The sequence below is a fragment of the Hipposideros armiger genome, unplaced genomic scaffold (genome assembly GCF_001890085.2).
Source record: "Hipposideros armiger isolate ML-2016 unplaced genomic scaffold, ASM189008v1 scaffold_378, whole genome shotgun sequence".
NCBI classification, from domain to species: domain Eukaryota; kingdom Metazoa; phylum Chordata; class Mammalia; order Chiroptera; family Hipposideridae; genus Hipposideros; species Hipposideros armiger.
Window position 1 is genome coordinate 170550 of NW_017731728.1, and position 20056 is coordinate 190605.

Genomic DNA, 20056 nt, shown 5'->3' on the forward strand with positions numbered 1-20056 from the left:
GATACGAGGTTTCTCCCCACCGCCCAGGCGCTCCCGCGTCCCCGGTGGGCGCCCAGGGCCAGCCCCAGAGCCGCGGGTGCTGAAAAGTGAATGAAGCCAGCCGTGCCTCACCCCTCACCTGCAGAACCCCACCTGCCTGACACTGGTCCTCCCATATACGTCCCCTGGCCCCAGAGGGCTCAAAGTGCCACACCCACTGCCCTGTCCACTAAGGCTACTACTGGCTGTTAGGGGGGAAGGGGACCACTCAGCAAGCAACTTTCATTGCTCTTTTCTGAGAGAAGTATAGGTAAAAACGGAGCCATTCAACATTACTTGCCAAGCCCTGTTGATGTAAAACATGCGTTCCTGTGGAAGATGAAAAGGGGTTTGGGGGGAGGGAGAAAAAAACAAATGCTACCTATTTCCATAAAAAAAAACAAAAACACCACATGTATATTAAGTCATGCGTTCTCATTGCAGAAAATACAATACGATGTAATGGAAAAAAATCACATGTAACGTTCCACAGAGAAAACAACTTAATATTTATATGCATTTTCCAATCATTTTCTTATTCATATTATAATATGTATGTATCTTAAATTGATAACATCCTATATAACACTATTTTGTGTGTTCCTTCTTACAAATATCACAGCTGTCTTCCTACCTTGTCATAGTCTTCAAAAGGTTGATTTTTTTTTTAACTGCTGCCTCACTAGCCATCATATGGGTGTGCTATAATTTATTTAACCGTTTAAATCCAGGACAGTTACTTGGTTTCTGATTCTGCACCATCACAGATGGCATCATGCTGGAGAATCTTGACATAAGTTGGTTATGGCATTAAAATACCGTGTTTCCCCCAAAATAAGAAAGACCTAACTGGAAAATAAGCCCTAGCATGATTTTTCAGGATGCTCATAATATAAGCCTTACCCTAAACATAAGCCCCAGTTAAGATCGTCAGCCAGACATGACTGTTTGAATAAATGTAGATTTTTGTACCTGAATAAATTAATAAAAGTAGATTGTTGGAGCAAAAATTAATATAAGACCCGGTCTTATTTTCGAGGAAACACAGTAGCTTCCTATGAGGAGCATTACTGGGTTAAAGTTACAAGCTTGTACAGGTGACCATGACATACTGTTTTCCAGAAAAGCAATACTACTTTTCCTTCTTGCCATCAGGTTGAGAGAAACAACCCACCCACCCCACCACCACCACCACCAATAACAACTTTTTAAGCACTGAGTTACATTTATTTAAAATGTTGTCAACTCCAGAGGAGAAAAAGTCATTCGCCTTGCAGTTTTAGTTTGTGGTTCCTTGATGAGTGCGACTGAATATATGGGTGTTTCATTTTATTGGCTTTTTTTTTTTTCTTCCTCTCTGATTGTCTTTTATTTTTAACTTTTTTTTTACTGAGGAGATGAGTTTTTCTGACTGGTATCTAAGATTGCTTTGTAAATAGGGATATTTACCTCTTATGTTTGCAGAAAATATTTTTCCTAGCATAACATTTGCTTTTTAATAGGTCTATATTTTTGAAGGACAGAAATCTAAAATTGTATGCATGCTGTTATAAAATACACCAGTATTCCTTCATGTTTTTTCTCTTCTGAGATTTTTATGCTTAACAGTTCTTTCCCATCTCAGAATTGATTAAATATTCACTTTGTTTTCTAGAGTTTGTTCATGTTTCTTCTCTTACATCTGTAATAACTCCGCTTGGAATTTCTTTTAGTGGCTGGTAAGAGATGGAGTTCTAATTTGATTTTTCATCTAAGTATCCAATCTCCCCATTAACATTTATTGAATAATCTATTGCTTTTTAATGGGGTTTCTGTCTCATATATTGGGTTCTTACACACTTACACTAGGGTTTATTTTGGAATTTTCCATTAGGTTTCATTGATCTGTCATTACTGATTTTTCAATGGTGTCACAGGACTTTAGTTTTATAATATATTTTAATACCTAGTAGACAAAGTTCCCCTCAATGGTCTTTGCTTTAAAAAAAAAAATCAAGCTCATTCATTAAAACATCCTCAGAATCAGTAGTTATTCCCCCCTTAAATTTTCTAATTTTGTTTGTGTTTTTTAACTTTTTTTCTTGATTAGATTTCTTAGACACTGGTATATTTTAGATTTATAAATTCTGTTCTTCTGGGGTTTTTGTAAATTCATTAATTCCTGTCTGTCTTTGTTATAAACGTAATCTGCTCTCCTGAAGTTTATTTTGTTCTTTTAATGAATTTAATTTACTTTCATGCTTTATGTTTTAAAAAATGAAAAACTTTATGGATACTTTTCATCTGAGTACGACTTTGGTCACACCCTGGGTTTTGATATATAGAGTTGTCATTGTAACCTTTCAAATAGTAGCTGGAATAATTCTCCTCTGACCAAGCTGTAATTGGCGAGACTGATTTAAAAGTCCCCCCCAAAAGTTTCCTTTTAGTTGAAGATTTATGGTCTTGTAGTTAGAGAATATAACTGAAAATTCTTTCTGATGTTTTGAAACGTGTAGCCAAGAAGTTGATGGACTTTTGTAAATGTTACATAGATGCTTAAAAGGATGTATTATTTGTTTACAGGCTACAAAGTTCAATATTTATAAGTTAATTAAAAGATTTCATAATGCAGATTCTCGACCTCCTTCTTTATTTATTTTTGCATAGAAGTTCACAGTTTTGCTGAGTTTAGTCTTTTTAGCTATACTAAATGGTTTCTTTGGACCGTTTAATGATTTTTGCTTTGAATTCAACTTGGTTTAAAAATGGTGACTTCTCCTCAGTTACCCTTTGGTTTGCACGTACCTAAGAAATCTTTGTTACTCATTTATTTTTCTGGGTTCTTCCATTTCAGGTACCTCTTTTGTAAACAGCATGAAATTAAATTTTGCTTTTTAAATCCTATCTAAGAACGCGTTGTCTTCTCAAAGGGGAGCTAAACCCAATTATGCCGATTGTTATAAATTTTAAGTCTGGCTTTCTCTCGTCTTGCTTCATGCTTTCTGTTTCTTCTTGCTTGCTTTGTTTTTCTGTCTCTGATGTTGTTTGTGTATCTCATCCGGGGATGTGGAAAGTGCACATCCTCAGGGTAGGGAAATGCAAGGCTCTCAGGCAGGGTGTTGGGGCCTCAGCTCAGCCTCTCCCTGGCTCTGTGACCCAAGGCACATCGCTTAACCTCTCTGTGCCTCAATGTCCTCACATGTGGAATAGAGACAAAATCTCACAGAGCTGTGGTACGGATTAAAGGAAATAATATCTGGCTGGTGCTATTGTTATCACTATTGTTATGCTTTAAACAGTTTATCTATGGTTACTTTAGTTTGAAAAAATGATTTAAACTATTGGGTCGTGGGGAACGTCATGACGCATTTTTGCATTGAAAAACACAGAAAAATACGTCATGACTTTCCCGACGACCCAATATATTTCTCTAATTATTAAAACCGAGTGACACTTTTGAAATGCTCTTCTACCTAAGATAATGAATGTAGCACGTTTTTACTATTCCTTTCTAGCCTTCGTCTCTGGCCCTTCTAATCCGAGGGTTTGCAACCCTCTACTTATTGTGGAATTCTTGTTTTTATCTCACACAGCTACTCTTTCTAGAATCTACTTTTTTTTTGACGTGAGAACTTGGTTTTGCAGCCATGCTTAAATGTCGTCTGGATTTCATGTCTCCTGGTGGCCGTGCTGTCCACCAGTCTTTCTTTCACAATGTATCATTACAAAGATCCTAATTATGATTCATCCCTTGGCCAACCGGTAGGCAAGCGCCCCCAAAAGTGTAGGATGTTTACCTTCTAAGCCCACAAAACTCCAGGAATGGCTTTTGTCTCTCTTGTTTCCTCGTGTGGATGACAGTGTCCTGGGATTTACGGTTCCTTTGGAAAAGTCTGCTCAGCGTGGCCTGCATGCTTCCAGGGTTCCTTACCCTTATGATTCAGTAAATTTTCCAGGGGGAAAAAAAAAAGTTATCTCACCTCACCCTTCTTACTGGAAAACAGAAAGCCTTTTTGATCTGCCTAATCTTAACTTCCCACCTCCTTTCCACCGGCTACTCCTGGAAAAGTTTCTTTCAATGCAGGTCCTTGATTATGCTTTTATCCAAATTATTCTGGTTTCTTCCTCCAAAATAACTCCAGCTGTTGGATGTAGCCTTGCTTCTAGAGGCTCTAGGCCTGTCCCATTCCCCATCTCCTCTCCTCTCTTTGTTCTTGTCTTCTGCAGTTCAAGAGAACTTGGAAGTTTGTCCTCAGCATTCCACTCTTTCAAAAATTCAGAGGCCCCCAGCGTGGATTTTCTTTTTGCTAAAACAATCCCGGTTTCCTGGAACGCGACACTTACGTGAACCAGATACATTTTCATTTCACATCGGCCCACTCTTCTCTGTCACGTCTTATACCTTCCCTGTTAGGGACGCCTAAGAATCTTCTCAGGTTGCTTTTTGTTCCTCGTAATTCAACATGCTCTGGCATCTTCAGGATTATTTCCTTCTTTCTGAAGGCTGCAGGTTTGTTTCAAAGGCCTCCTGTAGCACCACCCCCTTCCCTCTCTCCTTTCCTCACTGTCCCCCTCACTCCCACCCCAGCCCCTGCTGTGAATTCACCTTTGAATTCAGAATGATCAGTGCAGACCCGGCCTGGGGAAACAGGACTGCCTTAGGCCTCCTCTGCCCTCCTGGGTGCTGACTTCTTTCTCCAGCTAGAGGGCTGGGTGCTCAGGTCTCCCAGGCTTCAGCCAGCGTGGCAGAATACTTTTCTCACCAACTAGCCTTCTGACACCCCAAACCGGCGGTTTACAAACCTTTAAAATCATGGGCTCCGACTAGCAAACATTTTTTGATCACACATCCTCCTCCTGCTATATATGTTCATCACAAACTGCACCCACGTTTTACTGTCTACCTGCATATTAAATACGAGCAAAGCTTAATGTTTTGGATAAAAGTAACGATGACTAGATGTTCTTCTGATCATTTCTTCCCCTCATCCCTAAGGGTCCACATTGGAGGTTGTGCGTCCAACCCCAGGGGCTGTGAGAAACCAGTCCTCGGTCCCTGGTTCCCAGGGCTCTTCTCAGCTCGGCCCCACACATAAGCGCTCTGCCTGAAGACTCGCGTACCCCATGCAGTGTGCTTCATCCTGTAGACTGCCTCCTTACTGCTTTCTTGGAGTTGAGGGCACTACCAGAGGTGGGAGGAGTTTGTGGGAAGGAGATGGGGAATGGAGGGAGGTTCTTCTCCCCGGCTTCTGGCTGGTGCAGAGCTGGGTGTCTGTGCCGGAGGCAAGAGAGAGTTGGAGGAAGGAAGACTCTTTAGCTCTGTTTGAATGAGAGAAAGGACAGGCCACTGATGGTTTTTCTCTAGTTCCAGGGGCCAGGTCACCAGGAGCAAATTTCTCATTATAATGCCAATATGCAAGAACAAGATGAACATTGCTGACATCATCCCCAGGGACGTGTTGGCAAGCTGGGGGCCTGAGATACTGAGACAGCCTGCGTGTACAGCTTGGAGCCTCAGGAGGGAAGCGTCCAAAGGGAGTCCCTTTGAGAGGCTAGAAGGTCATTTACCAAACCTGACTCAGCGCACTTCATCCATGCTATGGGAGGCCTGCTGCTCCTCCCTGGGAGATAAACACACACGTGTGAGCTGGCAGACCTTCGTTCAGGGCGTGCCAGGAAAGCCCGCCTTCCCAGCCAACCGCCCTTAGGGCTGAGGCTGCCGATGGTCCCTCCACCAGAACGGCTGCCCGGCGTATGGCAGCGTTTAATGAGGAGGTTCCTCAGATGGGCTCTGGGTGGTCTGTGGGAGGTGGGCCGGCCGCCAGGAGAATCCCAGAGAATGCCAAATGCCACAGTTGTCAGGCCAGGGGACCCAGGATACATTGCCTCACGGGGGTCCAAGGAAAAGATGCCTGCTGTCGTCACTGCCTCCAGGGGGCCGGCTGCTGCCTTCCCCACAGCTCACTGTTCTGGGTCACTACGAGTGCCCCCTCCCTCCTTGGAAGGAGCAAATGTGAAAAACCCTTATTGTCACATAAAAGCCAGCCCAGGATATAAGGAGTGTCTTTCAAAATGCGTGTTGCTGAAGCGGGATTTCCATAGCAACCTCAGAAGAGTGTGCATACAACTAGAGATAAGTCCAGGCTGACGGAAGCCACCTGGAGTGTCAACGGGCTGGAACCTGTCACAGTGCTGCTCTGTGACCTTGGGCAAGTCATTTATTCCTCTGCTGGCCAGGGTGAGAGGATCATGATCACATCAGAGAGACCAAGGCCGTCTCGCCCGCGTCATCCTGCCACCCCAGCCCGATGGTGGTCCCCCCACAGCGGGCCCCCTCCCAGTTTCTGTTCAGTCTCTGGTTGATTAATTCTTGTCTCAAGGTTTTGGCCAATCTTGCTTATTATTTGACACTGAGACAGGACAATAGTCATTTAAGCTTAATTCTAAAAGAAATTGCTTGGTCTTTTTAAGGGAAGTGCATTGCCTGACTAGGAAAAAACATACTTATTCATTCACGTTTTCAGAATTCTATGGGTCAGATTCCTGTGAAAGCGTCTCTGAGACTCTGAGATTGGGGTGCGGGAGGTCTGTTGGGGCTGCTGTCAGGATCAACACCAATGGGGAGTGAGGGACGTAGGACTGGGAAGAGGGAGAAGATAAAATGCCATGCAGACATGACAGGGGCCTCTGCTGACTCCCCAGGGAGCCCTGGAGCCCTGGCGGCCCTGGAGGTGAAGGGGCTGGGCCTTGAAACTGCTGTACCCACAAGTCACTGGGTGCTTGCTGGCCCCGGGCAGGGGGCTTGACCTCGGCTGAGGCAGCTCCCTTCAGCCAGAGCAACTCTGGGAGAAGAACTCGGCTGCAGAGGACAAACCTGTGCGGGAATGAGAGCCTGGGCCCAGAGGGGACAGCTAGGTGGCACACCATGGCCGCCACTACCTTCGGATCTGTTTGAATTTAACAGGAAGTCAGCCCTGAACGTGGTGTGATCAAGTGGTGAAGAGCACCGACACGGCAGGCAGACAAAACAGCAAAGCTGGGATTTAAGTGTCAGTCTCAGTGGCTTTGAAACACTTTACATCCATTTCCTCGACTCTAAAATGGGGACAGCCATGGTACCTCTGTCATAGGTCGACTGTGAGGGCAAACAGAGAAGACATACGTAGCTTTTCCCATAAACTGGCACCAGGTAAGCTCCTGAGAATGAGAGCAGTGAGCACAGCCACCGGCTTCAACGTCCGGTCTAAGCAGAAGCCTTTAGTCACAGGGCCTTTCTACAAGAGAAGGCGGAACTTTCGGAGAACTTGCTATTCGTTCGTTGTTTCTCTGTGTCTTTGCCTTGGACTTCCGCTGGGGCTTGTGTGTCACGTCAGAGGCCTGGGGTCAGCTGGGGGCCCGGGTGACCCAGCCTCAGCTCGGCAGCCCTGCAGGGTCATTTGAAGCGAAATGAAATGCCACAGGGCATTTGCAAACTATGCACTCTGAAGCCCTCTCATTTTCCTGTGAAAAACAGTCACCCGTACTTGTGACACGTTCAATAGACAATGACTCTCACTTGCAGGCGCTCTGTCCCATGTTCAGCCCATTTGCTCATCTGAAAAATGGGGTGACCGTAGGTGCCAAACAGGGTTTACGTGAGGAGTAGGAAGCTTTCAAACACTTCACAGGGCTATGCAAATTCAATGACTGTTGTTAGAAGACTTGGCTTCCATCGCTTAGAAAGGAAAACAGGAAGAACCTAGGTCTACCTGTGGTAGGAATTGGTTCGTTCTAATATAATTAGAAAGCAGCCACAGAATTCCCCAGAGGTAGCAATGGGTCTCCATAATGATTATTCATTTTCACTCACATTGTACTGAGTGTACAGTTCACATAACGATCTTGTTTAACTCTAGCAACAAGTAGGTAGTACCATCCACAGCTTGTAGATGAGAAAAGTGAGGCCCCAGGGAGGCGATGTGATCAGCAGAGTTGCTTAGCTAAGAGTTCTATGGGGAGCGTGGGGTTGGACCCCAAGCACTTGCTTTCTCACTACAGAATGAGAGCCTGCTTACCAGAGGAAGTTCACAAAGCGTCGTGAAGTGTGGTCCTTCACAGAGCCGATGATGGCGGGTTTCTGGATGGGGGGGAGGGGTGGGTACTGTGTATCCCTGGGGCTTTGTACGTCAGATATGTCTCCCGACGCTGCACTGGTTTGCAGAGACTGACCCTGCCAGGCTTGGGGGCCCTCGTCCAGCTCCCCCTTAGTTTGACTGTATGTCTGCCGGCCACATATCTAAAAGGAATGTCTGCAAACAGAACATCTTAAAATAGGTGGGAAATCTGGCTCCACTACCCACATGAGACGTTTTTAGGCTAACTCTCCTCCAGGCTTCTGCCTGTGCTCTCTCTGCTGGGACACGTGCATGGGAGATCTGGCAATACAGTTGTAAGCGCTGATGAATTAAGGGTGACTACCAGGATCCGTGTAAATTACACGGGCTGCTTGACCGGGCCTCCCAACGTAATAATAACCTCTCGAGCGAGCATATCTTCCTTCTGTCTCAAGAGATCCTCATTCTAAGTCTCTGGACACTGAGGCCCAGAGAGACTAAGTGACTTGCCTAAGGCCTCACAGCTACCTAAGCACAGAATCCAGGTTTTTAAGCTACGTGTTCAGACTCCACATGTGAAGTCAGATGAAAATGAAGACCCACGGTCAGCCTGAAAGGGAGAGGAGTTACCAAGGGCGTGGTGGTGGAAGGAGTAGCGACAGTCCCACCTTGAGCCTGGGTGATGGCAGTTCTGAGGGGCCGCCATTCCATGTTAAAGCCGTATCCCCCTTCTCTCCCACCAGCGGCTTCTCTGAGTCACTGCCCAGACACCAGCCTCCTCAAACCATGCTTCCCAGAGTATGTTCCATCAGCTCAATGCTTCTCAAACTTTAAGGCGCATACACATCACCTGGCGAACTTGTTAGAATGCAAATTCGATTCGGTAGTTCTGGGGCGAGGCCTGAGAGTGCGCATGCTAACAAGTTCCCAGGGACAGCTGATGCTGCCCACCTGTGGACCACACTTAGCGTAAGGAGGCTTCAGCAGCGTTCTACGTTGAAAAGGGTTTGTGGGCGGATACTTGTGAGAAAATCTGGACCAAACAAAAGCAAACCAGTTTCATTGCTGCAGGACGTCTCAGAGCCTTTAAAATGCCAGGGAGCATCGTTCACCTCCAAGAGGAGGAGATAACACGGAAGTTGCAGAGTGGTTATACACAAGACAGGGTTAACGATGTAACTAGAGTGTGTTGACAAAGAGGGGGCGGAAAATGAGGCATCATATACATGCGTTTTTCCCAGCGCACCTTGGTTCTGGTGTTCCCACGTTCCCACTCATATTCAGCCCCGATCGATCGGCCCTCCCCCTTTCCCCTTGTCTCCTCTGAGGGGGTCACGTGCGCTCCTCCACCAGGCACCCCCACACACCCTGGCTCCCTGCTCCTCCCCCCCGCCCCCACCCTACGCGTGCTTGGAAGGCGACGGACCCGCGGGCATACCTTTCGCAGACGCGGACGGTCCAGGCCGCTATGATCCACAGCGAGATGCTGAAGACAAGCAGCACGGTGCCGGGGCAGATGGTCATGAGCGTCTTCATGACGAAGCGCGTGTTGAAGTTGATCTTGTTGAGCGCGCCGATGCTGCGGGACGAGGCGTCGGTGAAGAGCTTGCTGTGCAGCAGCATGACACGCGCGATCAGGTACAGGCGCAGGAACATGGGGATGGACAGGATGATGTCCACGTCCGCCTCCGCGCGCGACGGCGTGTAGGAGAAGGCCAGGCGCGCCGTCCAGAAGAACTTGTACTCGCCGGGGATGGGGTGGATGGCGCACACGAGCATCTCCAGGCTGATGTACAGAATGCGCTCGTAGGTCATGGCTATCCGCCAATCGTCCGCACCATTGTCGATCACGAAAAGCTGGCGGGAGCAGAGAGCCCGTTAGTGCGGCCAGGACGGAACCCACAGCGGGTCAGGGCCCTCTCTCTGGAGGCCTCTGCTTGGGAGCTCAGCGCCCTGGATGGGGAGTGGGGAGACCCCGCTGGGACACTTAGTGCGCCTCCATTTCTGTAAATTGCTTCCCAAGGTCCCTTCCTGCTCGAGGGATGTCCCCAAACTGGCTGTTTCATGAAGAGGAGGAAGAGCAGCTCATTTCTAAGAAAAACAGGTCCTTGAGCTCCTGCTGGGCCCTGAGCTGAGCAGGCCCTGGAGGGGGGGATGTGTAGATGAAAAAGTTGTTTTCTGCATGAGGGAGCTGCACTCGGGCTGGCACAGACTCCTCCCCCATTCAGGAACGGGGCCCACAGGCGTTGCTGGCAGAGCTGTGCTCTCAGGACCAGCAGCTGGGTGTCCCGTGGTGGAGGCCCTGGAGAGGGACCGCCTGGTCTGCATCCTGATCCTAACCCTGACTAGCTCTGTGACCTTGGGGAAGTCACCGAACCTCTCTGTGCCTCAGTTTGCTCATCTGGGACAATGACAAAACCCACTGCAGAGCGGGTCGCTGTGAGGCTGCCGTGTGATGTGATACACAGAGTACAGAGTCCTGCCTGGGGCTCAGGAAATGCTCTGTAAGGATTAACTGAGATTATTTTTACCATTATTCATGGGTAGGGTCACAGCCTCTCTGCAACTTGAGGGCTGGACTCAGTGACGTCTAAGCCCCCTTCCAGCCCTAACTTCCCATGAAGCTGAGATTCCTGCTGCCATGCCAGGAGGATGGGCAAAGCCCCAAAAACAAGCATTTATGGAGCACCTGCTGTGTGCCCAGCCCAGAGGCATGCTGGGGTTCACCTAAGGGGAAGGCCCAGGCTTTGCTCGCAAGCCTGTGTCCCCAGGAGTTCAGCCCTGAGCATGGCCCCGTGATGAGGATCATGGAGGGGAACTAGAAGGCACTATGGGAACAACTGGTGAGGCGCCGACCTCCACCCAGGCGGTTCTAATTAGGAAGGCGTGGTCTGAACAGGAGAGGTACCCAGCACAGCACCCAGCTACTCCCTCTCTCTCCTTCCCCAGCGCAGCTGAGCCCGGGCGTTTCCAGACACGGGTCTCCACCATCCGTGGAAACAGGAAAACCTAATGTCCACTCAAAGGGTTCTCTCCACTCCTGCCACTGACAGGCCAAGCCATGGTGACGTGACTGGCCAAACTCTTCAGATACAAATGAAAACCATCCACCCTGTAATAAAGAATTGCATCAGGTTACTATAGTAACTGGGTTCGCTCTGGGCAGGAACTGAAGCAACGAGTCACAGATCCCTTTGGCTTCCCTGATGGGGGACGAGACTTCGCATCATCCAAGTTAAAGGGGAGGGCGCGTCATTGCTCTGCCCAACCTGACAGGAAGGCGCTGGTCCCAGGGCGGGGTCGCCACGGCCCCTCAGGTGCCCTGCCTCTGTTTCAGTTTCCTGATGGGGGGGAGGGGGAAGGCCACATGGAATGTGGTTAGAAGCTGGCAAGCTAGACTGAAGTCTCACACATCCAGGTATTGGCTGTGTGCTCTCAGGGAGGTCACACCACCTCTCTGAGCCTGTTCCCCATCTCTATCATGGGACTATTAACCTTGAACCTGCCCCCTCATGGGGTTAGGATTAGGACCCAACATTACAGATAATAAGGGGGACTGTGCTTTCCTAACTTCTCTAAAAATGTGAGGGATTATTAAGATGCTGGCCTGGGGGACATTCATAAACAATGTGTGTGTGTAGGGAGGTGGGGGTTCAGGTGGGATTTGGGGGGTGTATGAGTGGCCGATAGACATTCCAGGTTGCAGATTGACAGCCTCTGCTCTGTAGGGCTCCTGTGGGGGCAAAGTGATTCGCTGGCAGCTGGCAAAAAGGTCAGTATGGGCATTCCATCCTTGAATGACCAATTGGAAGTAGGAAAAAAATTTCAGTTATTTATGGGTTCTCCAGAAACCCTGGAATTGTAGCTGTAGCACGTGGGTGCATAACAGGCTGTCTCTCTCTCTCTCAAATCTGCTAGCCCCCTCCACCTGCACCCCCACCTCAGCCAGACCAGGTCTGCACGCTTCCTTGCTAGTTAGCTCCCCATGGGGGCCAACTCTGAAGGGTCATCTGGTCACCTCAAAACAGGTCAGTTCAGGTGGAACTTCTAGAGCCCACCATGTGTTAGCTGTGGGGCCCAGGACGGGCTATCTTGACAGGGAGACTGCCACCCCAGAGCCTCCAGTGTCAACCCGACAGCGTGCTGAGCACCAGACCCACGCAAGGCACACAGGAAACCTGCCCTTTTTTTTTTTTTTTTCGATTTTCCTTTCTGGGTAAATAAGTGTGGAGTTGATTCATTGGACTCACCAGCGTTCCCCCATTCTATTTTGAAAGGCTTGAGGCCTTTCAGTTTCTTTATTCAAGAATATCTTTCATTAAAATGTTCTCAGCTATTAGAGGAGATCCTGTGTAGACATTCTGACCGACTTGAAAAAAACTTTCATTCTTGTGCAACTATGATTTTTTTTTTTTAATTACAGGAGAGAAAATGGAAAAGGCCTTTTCTGTTCTCTATTGTTCTCTCTCTGTGGGAGAAAAACTCCAGGGAAAATTTCCATCATTTAAAAATATATATGGAGGGGGAAAAAAGAGCAAGAGGAAAAAAATGGAAGATTGTCTTAAAATCCAGTAATGACACATATATATATATATTTTCAAACTCCCTAGAGCATATATTCTGCATGCACACCATTACTATGGGGGTTTCCATGGAAATGACATCAAAAGCCCTGTAATACCTAATTAGGTTTCCCCCAGGACAAGAGCAGATCGCCAGCGGTGAAATGAACTCCTGGGTTTGCAGTAATGGCTAACATAAAATTTCCAGTCAGCAAATGCTCCGTATAACTAGCTGAAAAAAGGGGGAGGGGGCACAGGTAGAGAAAAGGTACCTTGCCAGCAAGCACGTGGGCTGTCAGAAAAGTCTATGATTCTACCACCAAGCCTCTCAGAGGGCTGGGGTCCATGCTAGCCAGCCCTGGGTCTTTCTAAGAAGAAATCCTCGCCCTCTCAAGATGCTATGACTGCCTGAGCCAAATGGCCCTTGGCCGTGTGTCATGTCCCATGGTGGCTCTTTGGCCTGGGTTCTCCTGAGTGCCCCTGGCAGAGCTCCTCTGTGATGTCCTGCAGTGTGCTTGGGAACCCACAGGGACTTTTGAGTCTGAAGTGTGTCTGGGACAGCCAGAGAGCAGGGGTGACCACAAATCCCTTCCTGTCCCCAGTTCTTAGAGAACGGGAGCCAAGTTATAGCATTTGAGGAAGAAAGTCTTTTTCTGTAACGCAACAAAAAAAATGCCTTGATCGCTGACCACAGCACCATGGGGTACAGCATTCTGCCACGGACCCTCTGTGCCTGGGCACAGCCCCTTCCTTCTCTGGTCCTCAGACCCCCTCATCTGTAACATGAAGGGTCAGATCCAATGTCTGGGTTTCCATTCTCTCCTAGCTGTGGAGCCACTTCATCGAGTGAGATTTTTCACATCACCCCAGGATGGAAACAGGTACACTCAGAGCTGTTCTAGTTAAAAGGGCAGAGAGAGCATTCAAAGGCCGACTCCTTCACCGCCTACCCCAGCCTAGCTCTCTGTGGGGGCCCCGTACCCCTCTGTAGAACTCTTTAGTTGGAACACCATTGGCTGAACCAGCTAGCCGGTAGCGGGAATGATGGATATAAGTATGGTGCTGGGGGGTGACCCATTAGCTCGGTTGGTTGGAGCGTGGTGCTGATAACACCAGGGCTCCCGGTTCAATCCCCACGTGGGCCATTGCAAGCTGCGCCCTCCCGAATAGAGCCAACTATGCCATTGTAGCATGAAAGCAATGTGTAACCAAGGACCATGGCTGTTCCCCAATAAAATTTTCTTAAAAAAAGGTATGGTGCTGGAGATCAAGGTACGCAGGCAAGGAGCGTTCCCCAGATCGCCTGGTTCATTCATTCATTCACTCATGCACTCATTCATTCATTCATTCATTCAGGACGGGTTGAGTCCCCATTACGTGACCGTCACCATGCTAAGCTCTAGGAATATAGCAAGAACAAATAGATAAGACCTCTGTCCTCATGGAGCTTAGATTCTAGTGGAGAAAAACAGATAACAAATGGGCAAATCATTTAAATTCAGTGAGTGATGCCTGCTAGGAGGAGACTAAGATAGAGCAAAGGAAACGAGAGCCGTCTGGGTAGAGGCTGCACTGTCTCGGCAGGCAGCCCGGGCAGGGGCCTCTGAGGAGCGGACCTCTGAGTGGATGGGAAGCCCTGCAAAGGTACACATCGCAGGCGGAGGGGACAGCGGGAGCCAAGGCCCCAGGCGGCATGGAGAATCTGGGAGATAAAAGGAGGGAGCCCCGTGTGGGGATACCTAAGGGCGGTGCCGCCCGAGGCCCCGGCCGGCCGCTGGGACCTTGCAGGCCATGGAAGGAGCGGCCGAGGGCAGGGAGGCCACAGGCTCAGGCCTAGCGGGGCCACGCGCACTTCCTCACGGCTTTCTGAAGACACAGGCTCACAGGTTACACGCACGACTGCGTTCGTCGGCTTGGGCTGCTGTAACCATGTGCCACAGGCTGAGTGGCTTGAACAACTGAACCTTATCTGGGGGCCAGCATGGTCGGGTTCTGGTGATGGTCCTTTCTCTCCCCTCTCTCTCTCTCTCTTCTCACAAAGCCACTCCTGTGACATTATTTAATCTTAATTACCTCCTGAAGACCCTTTCTCCAAATATGTTACATTAGGGGTTAAAGCTTTAACATGAATTCGGGGGGACACAATTCAGCTCACAGTCGTGTCCTTACGTGTCGAAATTACCCCCAAACCCAACTACAGGCTCAGCCAGGCAATTCTGCACATGCGGTCTCATTGCAACTTCACAACCTTCCCGACAGGAAGTAAAATTACGCCCATTTTACAGATGAAGAAACTGAAACCCAGCGAGGTTAAGCCAATTGCCCAGGGCCCTGCAGCCTGCCGTGTGCCTCCAGGTCCATGTCCTTTCCCGCCAGCCTGCCAGGCAGAACCCTCCATGTGGGGGACTAGCCAGTTTGGGCTTTCCTTGGTTTTATGCTAAAGAAAACTCAAGCTCACTCACTCTTTCAGATGTGCATGTCTCAGAACAGTCTTCACCAACCACAGAATCAATATACAATGAGGCTAGGCTGGGTCTGTGCCAGCCTGGGAAACCCGCGTTGTGATTAGCCATCCAGACGGGGCTCTGTTTGTGGAACGAAGGCAGCTGCTTTCATTCCCGCAGACGGAACATCCACGTTTCCTCTTCCGCGTTCTCCTCGGTGCCCCCCTCCCCACCCAGGGCAGATTCCCCACTGGGTAGGAGACCATCTTTGCTTAGGAGCCACCTAGACACTTAAGCGTGTTCGCTAATGAAGATTCCTTTTGGGCACAGTTGGGGTGGGTTCAGGGGACTTCATTCATCTGCCCTAGAAATGAACAGGAACCGTGGAGGTTGGGGGCTGCAGGGCCAGGGATCGGGTGAGAGGGGAAGTGTCTGAGGGGCACCTGGGCCAGTTCCAAGACAGGAGGGAGGGCAGAGCCAGTCAGAAGCAGCAGAGCGGCCATGAGACGCCCACAAACACGACCACGCAAAGTTCAATGTCATGCTGTCTGTTGTGCCATCAGCAACATCACCCCTTCCCCTTGGTGCCAACCCACAGAAAAGTCACCTGACCCAAAGGCCTCCTGGATCATGGGTCCTGTAGGGAAGGAGGGACAAGGAGGCGAGTTGGGCACACAGGAGTCACCACGTGCAGGATGGGGTGGAAAATTCCGCAGAAGCAGGAGGTGGCGTAAGAGGAGCTGCCAGGAGAGAAACCGAAGTTCCCGAGAACCCCTGGAGACCTGCGGAGAGATGCGGGGTGCCTCCCTTTGTGGGGTGGGAGTTCGTGCCCAATTCTACTTGAAGCAGTGAGAGTGAGGTGACGCTTGGGTTATGGTGGCCACACCCAGGGGCGGACCGTGCCCCGCCCCAGCCATCTCCCACTCTGCGGGCAGAGTGAGCATTAAAATGCAAACCAACCCATGTTCCTTCCCTCCTCAGAGCCTTCCAGGGGTTCCCCAGAGCGTTCGGGATCAAGTCCAACCTCCTAATTGTACTTGGCAAAAGGGCCCTTCCCTGCGTGGCCCCCGCCACTCCCCCTGCCAACCTGGCATCTCGTTCCGGCCAAACCAAGTTACTCACGAATCCCTGAACTTCTGTCTGACGGAGTCTGTACAAGCTGCTCTCTCCTCAGCTTCTCACCCGGGAGGGGAGCGCCTTCTCGTACTCGAAACTCCAGACCTGCACGTCTCAGCTGGCCTCTTCCCGACCCCAGGCCGGGTTAGGTGTCCTCCTCAGGGAGTCCCCAGCCCCTGCGCCCCACACCCCATCCTCACATAGCGGCTGGGGAAGGTTGGCCAGAAGGGCTGGCCGCTAGCCCCAATCTCAGGGGAGGTGGGGAGGGTACCGGCGGCCTCTCCATCAGACCCCACAACTGCAGCCTCACAGAGTACCAGGCCCTGTGCTGTGTGCATTGTAGGCATTGTCTCATTTAATCCTACACAGGGCTCAGAGAGAGGTGTTGTTATTCCCATTATACAGATAGGGAAATTGAGGCTCAGAGAGACTAAGTCCTTTGCTAGAGGTCATATAGTTAGTAAGGGGCAGACTGAGGCTCTAAGCCCAGGGAAGACATATTCCAAAGTCCACTATCCTGTCCACTGTGCCCTGGTCCCAGATTGTGCGAGGGGGGCCTGGAGGACCCACCCTGAGGTTTGCCCCCCTCAGGCCAGGCCAGCGGCTGTTTTTGGGTCTTTGTGCACCTTGGCAGACGGGGAGTCAGAAGGTTTCTGAACACCTGCTAAGTCTGCGGAGGGGAGAAGACTTGTTTTCTCAACAGGAAGTTTCTGGTAAATTTCCATTTCATTTTGACACATGAACACTTGTGCTGTGTGCAGGGTAAGAGGGGCTGCTGGACCCCAACCCCTTGTAACTCAAGCCAGTTTGCCCCTGGGGAGGGGTTCTTTAACCCTGGCTCTGAGGGCATTTGGGCAACTAAAAATAAAGGAGTTCCTGGATCTTTCAACAACCTGGGACGCTGAAGAATCAGGTCAGAACTCGGTGTTAGTGGTGGGTGTGGAGTGCTCGCGTTCCCCCAACTGTCTAAAATGCCTTTTCAGCTCATCCTCAAGGACCCGCTGAAATGTCACTCGCTCGGGGGCGTTTCCTGTCCCCGGTGGAGGAGGCCCCTGCAAACACTGCAGCCTACCTGGCTTGGTCCCAAGTGCCATTCTCTTGTGACATTAACCCTTGTTTTCCCTGGTTTACGGATGAGCCAACGTCCCCAAGACCGCACAGCAAGTGAGGGGTGGTGACAGGCCTTGAAACCAGAGTCCACGCTCTCATCTGTGAAGACTCATGCTCTCCCAGCTGAAGCGGGCCTGTCCACCTGCTTGTGGGCACCCCATGCCTGGTGCCCATGCTGCCACAGGGCTCCTTGAGGACAGCTGTCTTCCCCACACTGTTGCCATCACCATGCCACCCACGTGCTCAGGAAACACTGACTGCCCAGATGAATGTGTAAATGGTGGCAAATAGTCTGAAAATGTGACAGCGTAAGGTGACAAGCTATAGCAGTGTGACTGTAAAGAAAACCATTGTAATTGTTTGCCATCTCTATAATTCTCCCCCAGGCAAAATCATCTTCTCCAGCAGCATATGCATACGATAGAAACCAAAGATTATTTAGGAGAGAACTGCTAATAAGAACTGCCATTAGGACTGCTAATAATACAACAAAACAAAATATACCAATCTGGAGGCAGCCTGAATAATACACATCAGTAGGGAAACAGTTGAATAAATGATGGCTCTCATGCTGGGGGACATTATTAGCTGTTTTGTTTTGTTTTTAGATGAAAGGGGTCTATTTGTATTGACTTAGAAAATGTTCGTGGTATATATTAAGTACAAGGAGAAAACTGCAGCCTAGAGTGAGAATCCTCTTTTTAAAAAAAGCAAACACCAATAGATGAAAACAAAAATCCCCGTAGATGTGTATACACGTTGGTGTATTTTTCACACGGACCCACACAGGTGGTAACGCCTTCTGGTTCATTACCACATGGGTAACGCCCGTACCTCTAGGGAGGTGGGCGGGGGAGTCAGGGAAACAATTGACTAATTTTTTCCTTGAATAATTAGAACACACCTCTGTGTTAATACAATGCTTTTGTAATTTCGAAAACCCAATAAAGTCATTTTTTAAAAAAGAATGTCCCCGGTGAAAGCCACGCATGGAGGCTAATGGGTATGTTTTAAGCATGGCCATTCTTGGAGGGATGATATATATCCTGAGGCCTTTCCCACCCTGTAATTTCCTATGCAGAGTTTCAAAGCCCCCAGGAGCCCCCCACCCCCAGGATTTTATGAACAAAGCCCAGCTGGAAGGTGTTCATAGCTGGGCGCCTCTCACAGGGTTCCCCCACCTTCAAGGCCAAGTTCATTACCTGTGCCGTAGCCCTTCTGACTAAATCACCCTGTGACATATAGTTCGAATGCACAAACACTGAACAAAGGCACCTATTTCGAGGCCCGCCTCTCGTGTACATTCGCCTTGCAGGCGCTGAAAGCCGCATTAGTCAGCAGCCCACCCCATCACCCGCTGCGGGCCGAGGTTGGGGCTCTCTGTGGGAGGAGGGGGCCCCTCTCACAAGTGATAACGAAAATCACTCTCCCTGTTCTCTCTGTGTAACTTCCTATACAGAGCTTCAAAGCCCCCAGAAGCTCTGCACAGGAGGGGAGGGGGCAGGGAGAGGGCCCGGTGGCCAAAATCACCAAGGTGACTGCCGCTGGTGAGGGCTCCCTGGGGACCGGGCCACCGTGTGCCAGGTGTGGTGCCAGGCTCCATGGGTGACAACGGAGATTAGATGCAAGCTCCTGCCTGACTGGGGGCTTGGAAGGCAACCGAAGTAAACAAGGACAAGGCTATGGGGGTGACCTGCTTGGTGGGGGGTGGGGGGTGGGCAGAGGGAGTATGATTACTATTTGCAATTCAGGGTCCTGTGACACTGTTCAATGCCCACACCTGGCACTGCCCTGGACCCACACACCTGGGGCTTCTGTCCCATCCCTCCTCTGGCCACACCTCTCCCCGTGGAGCCAGGAGCCCACAGTGCCAAGGGGCCCTGGCCACCCCGACCTGTAACCCAACCTTTGAATATCCAGGACCTCAAATTCCCTATTTGAGCCTGTTTCCAGGACCCAGCCCGCCTCTTCCCCGATCCATCCACAACTGCTTGTAGGCATAGCCTGAAGCCGGATGGTGGCCAAGGGGCAGCTGGGGGAGGGGCCGGATGGACCTTGGGCCTGAGGGGTCCACAAGAGTCGTCAGGAGACAGGATGAGCCAGGACAGAGAAGGGAGGGGCCGTGCCAGGAGCTGAGGGCTGGGGGCTTGGGTGCCTCCGAGGCTGGCTCAGGCCTGAAGCCATCAGAGGTGGGCGTGTCTCTAATCCTTTCAGTCTGGGATATGTATATCCTGCAGCAGTAGCAGCAGCTATATTTTCTAGACTGTTCTGAGGTCAGACACCCAGGACCCTGATACCCACTCCCAGACAGCCTGTCCTACCTGCATCCCCTTCTGTGGCAGCCCCGGTCTCCCAGGCTTGCGGTGAGGTGGGTTCTGGGCAACACTAGTCCTGTAGGATGCACCCCGAAAAGGGGGTCCAGGGGCCAATGTCTGGGAAACGTCCCTGGGAAATCCACCAGGCTCATGTGCATATTAAAAGTGCTAGGACTTCCTAAAGGAAAGAAAACCACTCAGCGTTGAAATGCAGTTTCTCAAATTTATCTGACCATGACTCTCGTTTTTTGGAATAACAGCTACTGTTTTACAGAAGACGGGCGAGCGCAGGGTGTGGGCCATTCAGTTAACAGATGCTGAAGGTCGTCCTCAGGCTTCTGTGCCGCTGACAGTCTTCCCGAAAGGCACCAGCTATCCTCTGCCTTGTCACCAGCTATTTCCCGCCTTGTCACCAA

General features: G+C 50.0%; 1 protein-coding gene across 1 annotated transcript in view; it reads right to left on the bottom strand.

Annotated features, from left to right (window-relative positions):
• Positions 1 to 19719, bottom strand: part of KCNN3 (potassium calcium-activated channel subfamily N member 3) — a 75909-nt gene extending 56190 nt beyond the window's left edge. Inside the window, exons 1-2 of the mRNA XM_019662673.1 lie at positions 19647 to 19719; positions 9532 to 9950 (exon numbers count right to left, since the gene is read on the bottom strand). Of these exons, the coding sequence (XP_019518218.1) occupies positions 9532 to 9950; positions 19647 to 19652 (425 nt within the window). The 5' untranslated portion in view covers positions 19653 to 19719. The remainder of the gene's footprint in view (positions 1 to 9531; positions 9951 to 19646) is intronic.
• Between the last annotated feature and the right edge of the window lie 337 nt (positions 19720 to 20056).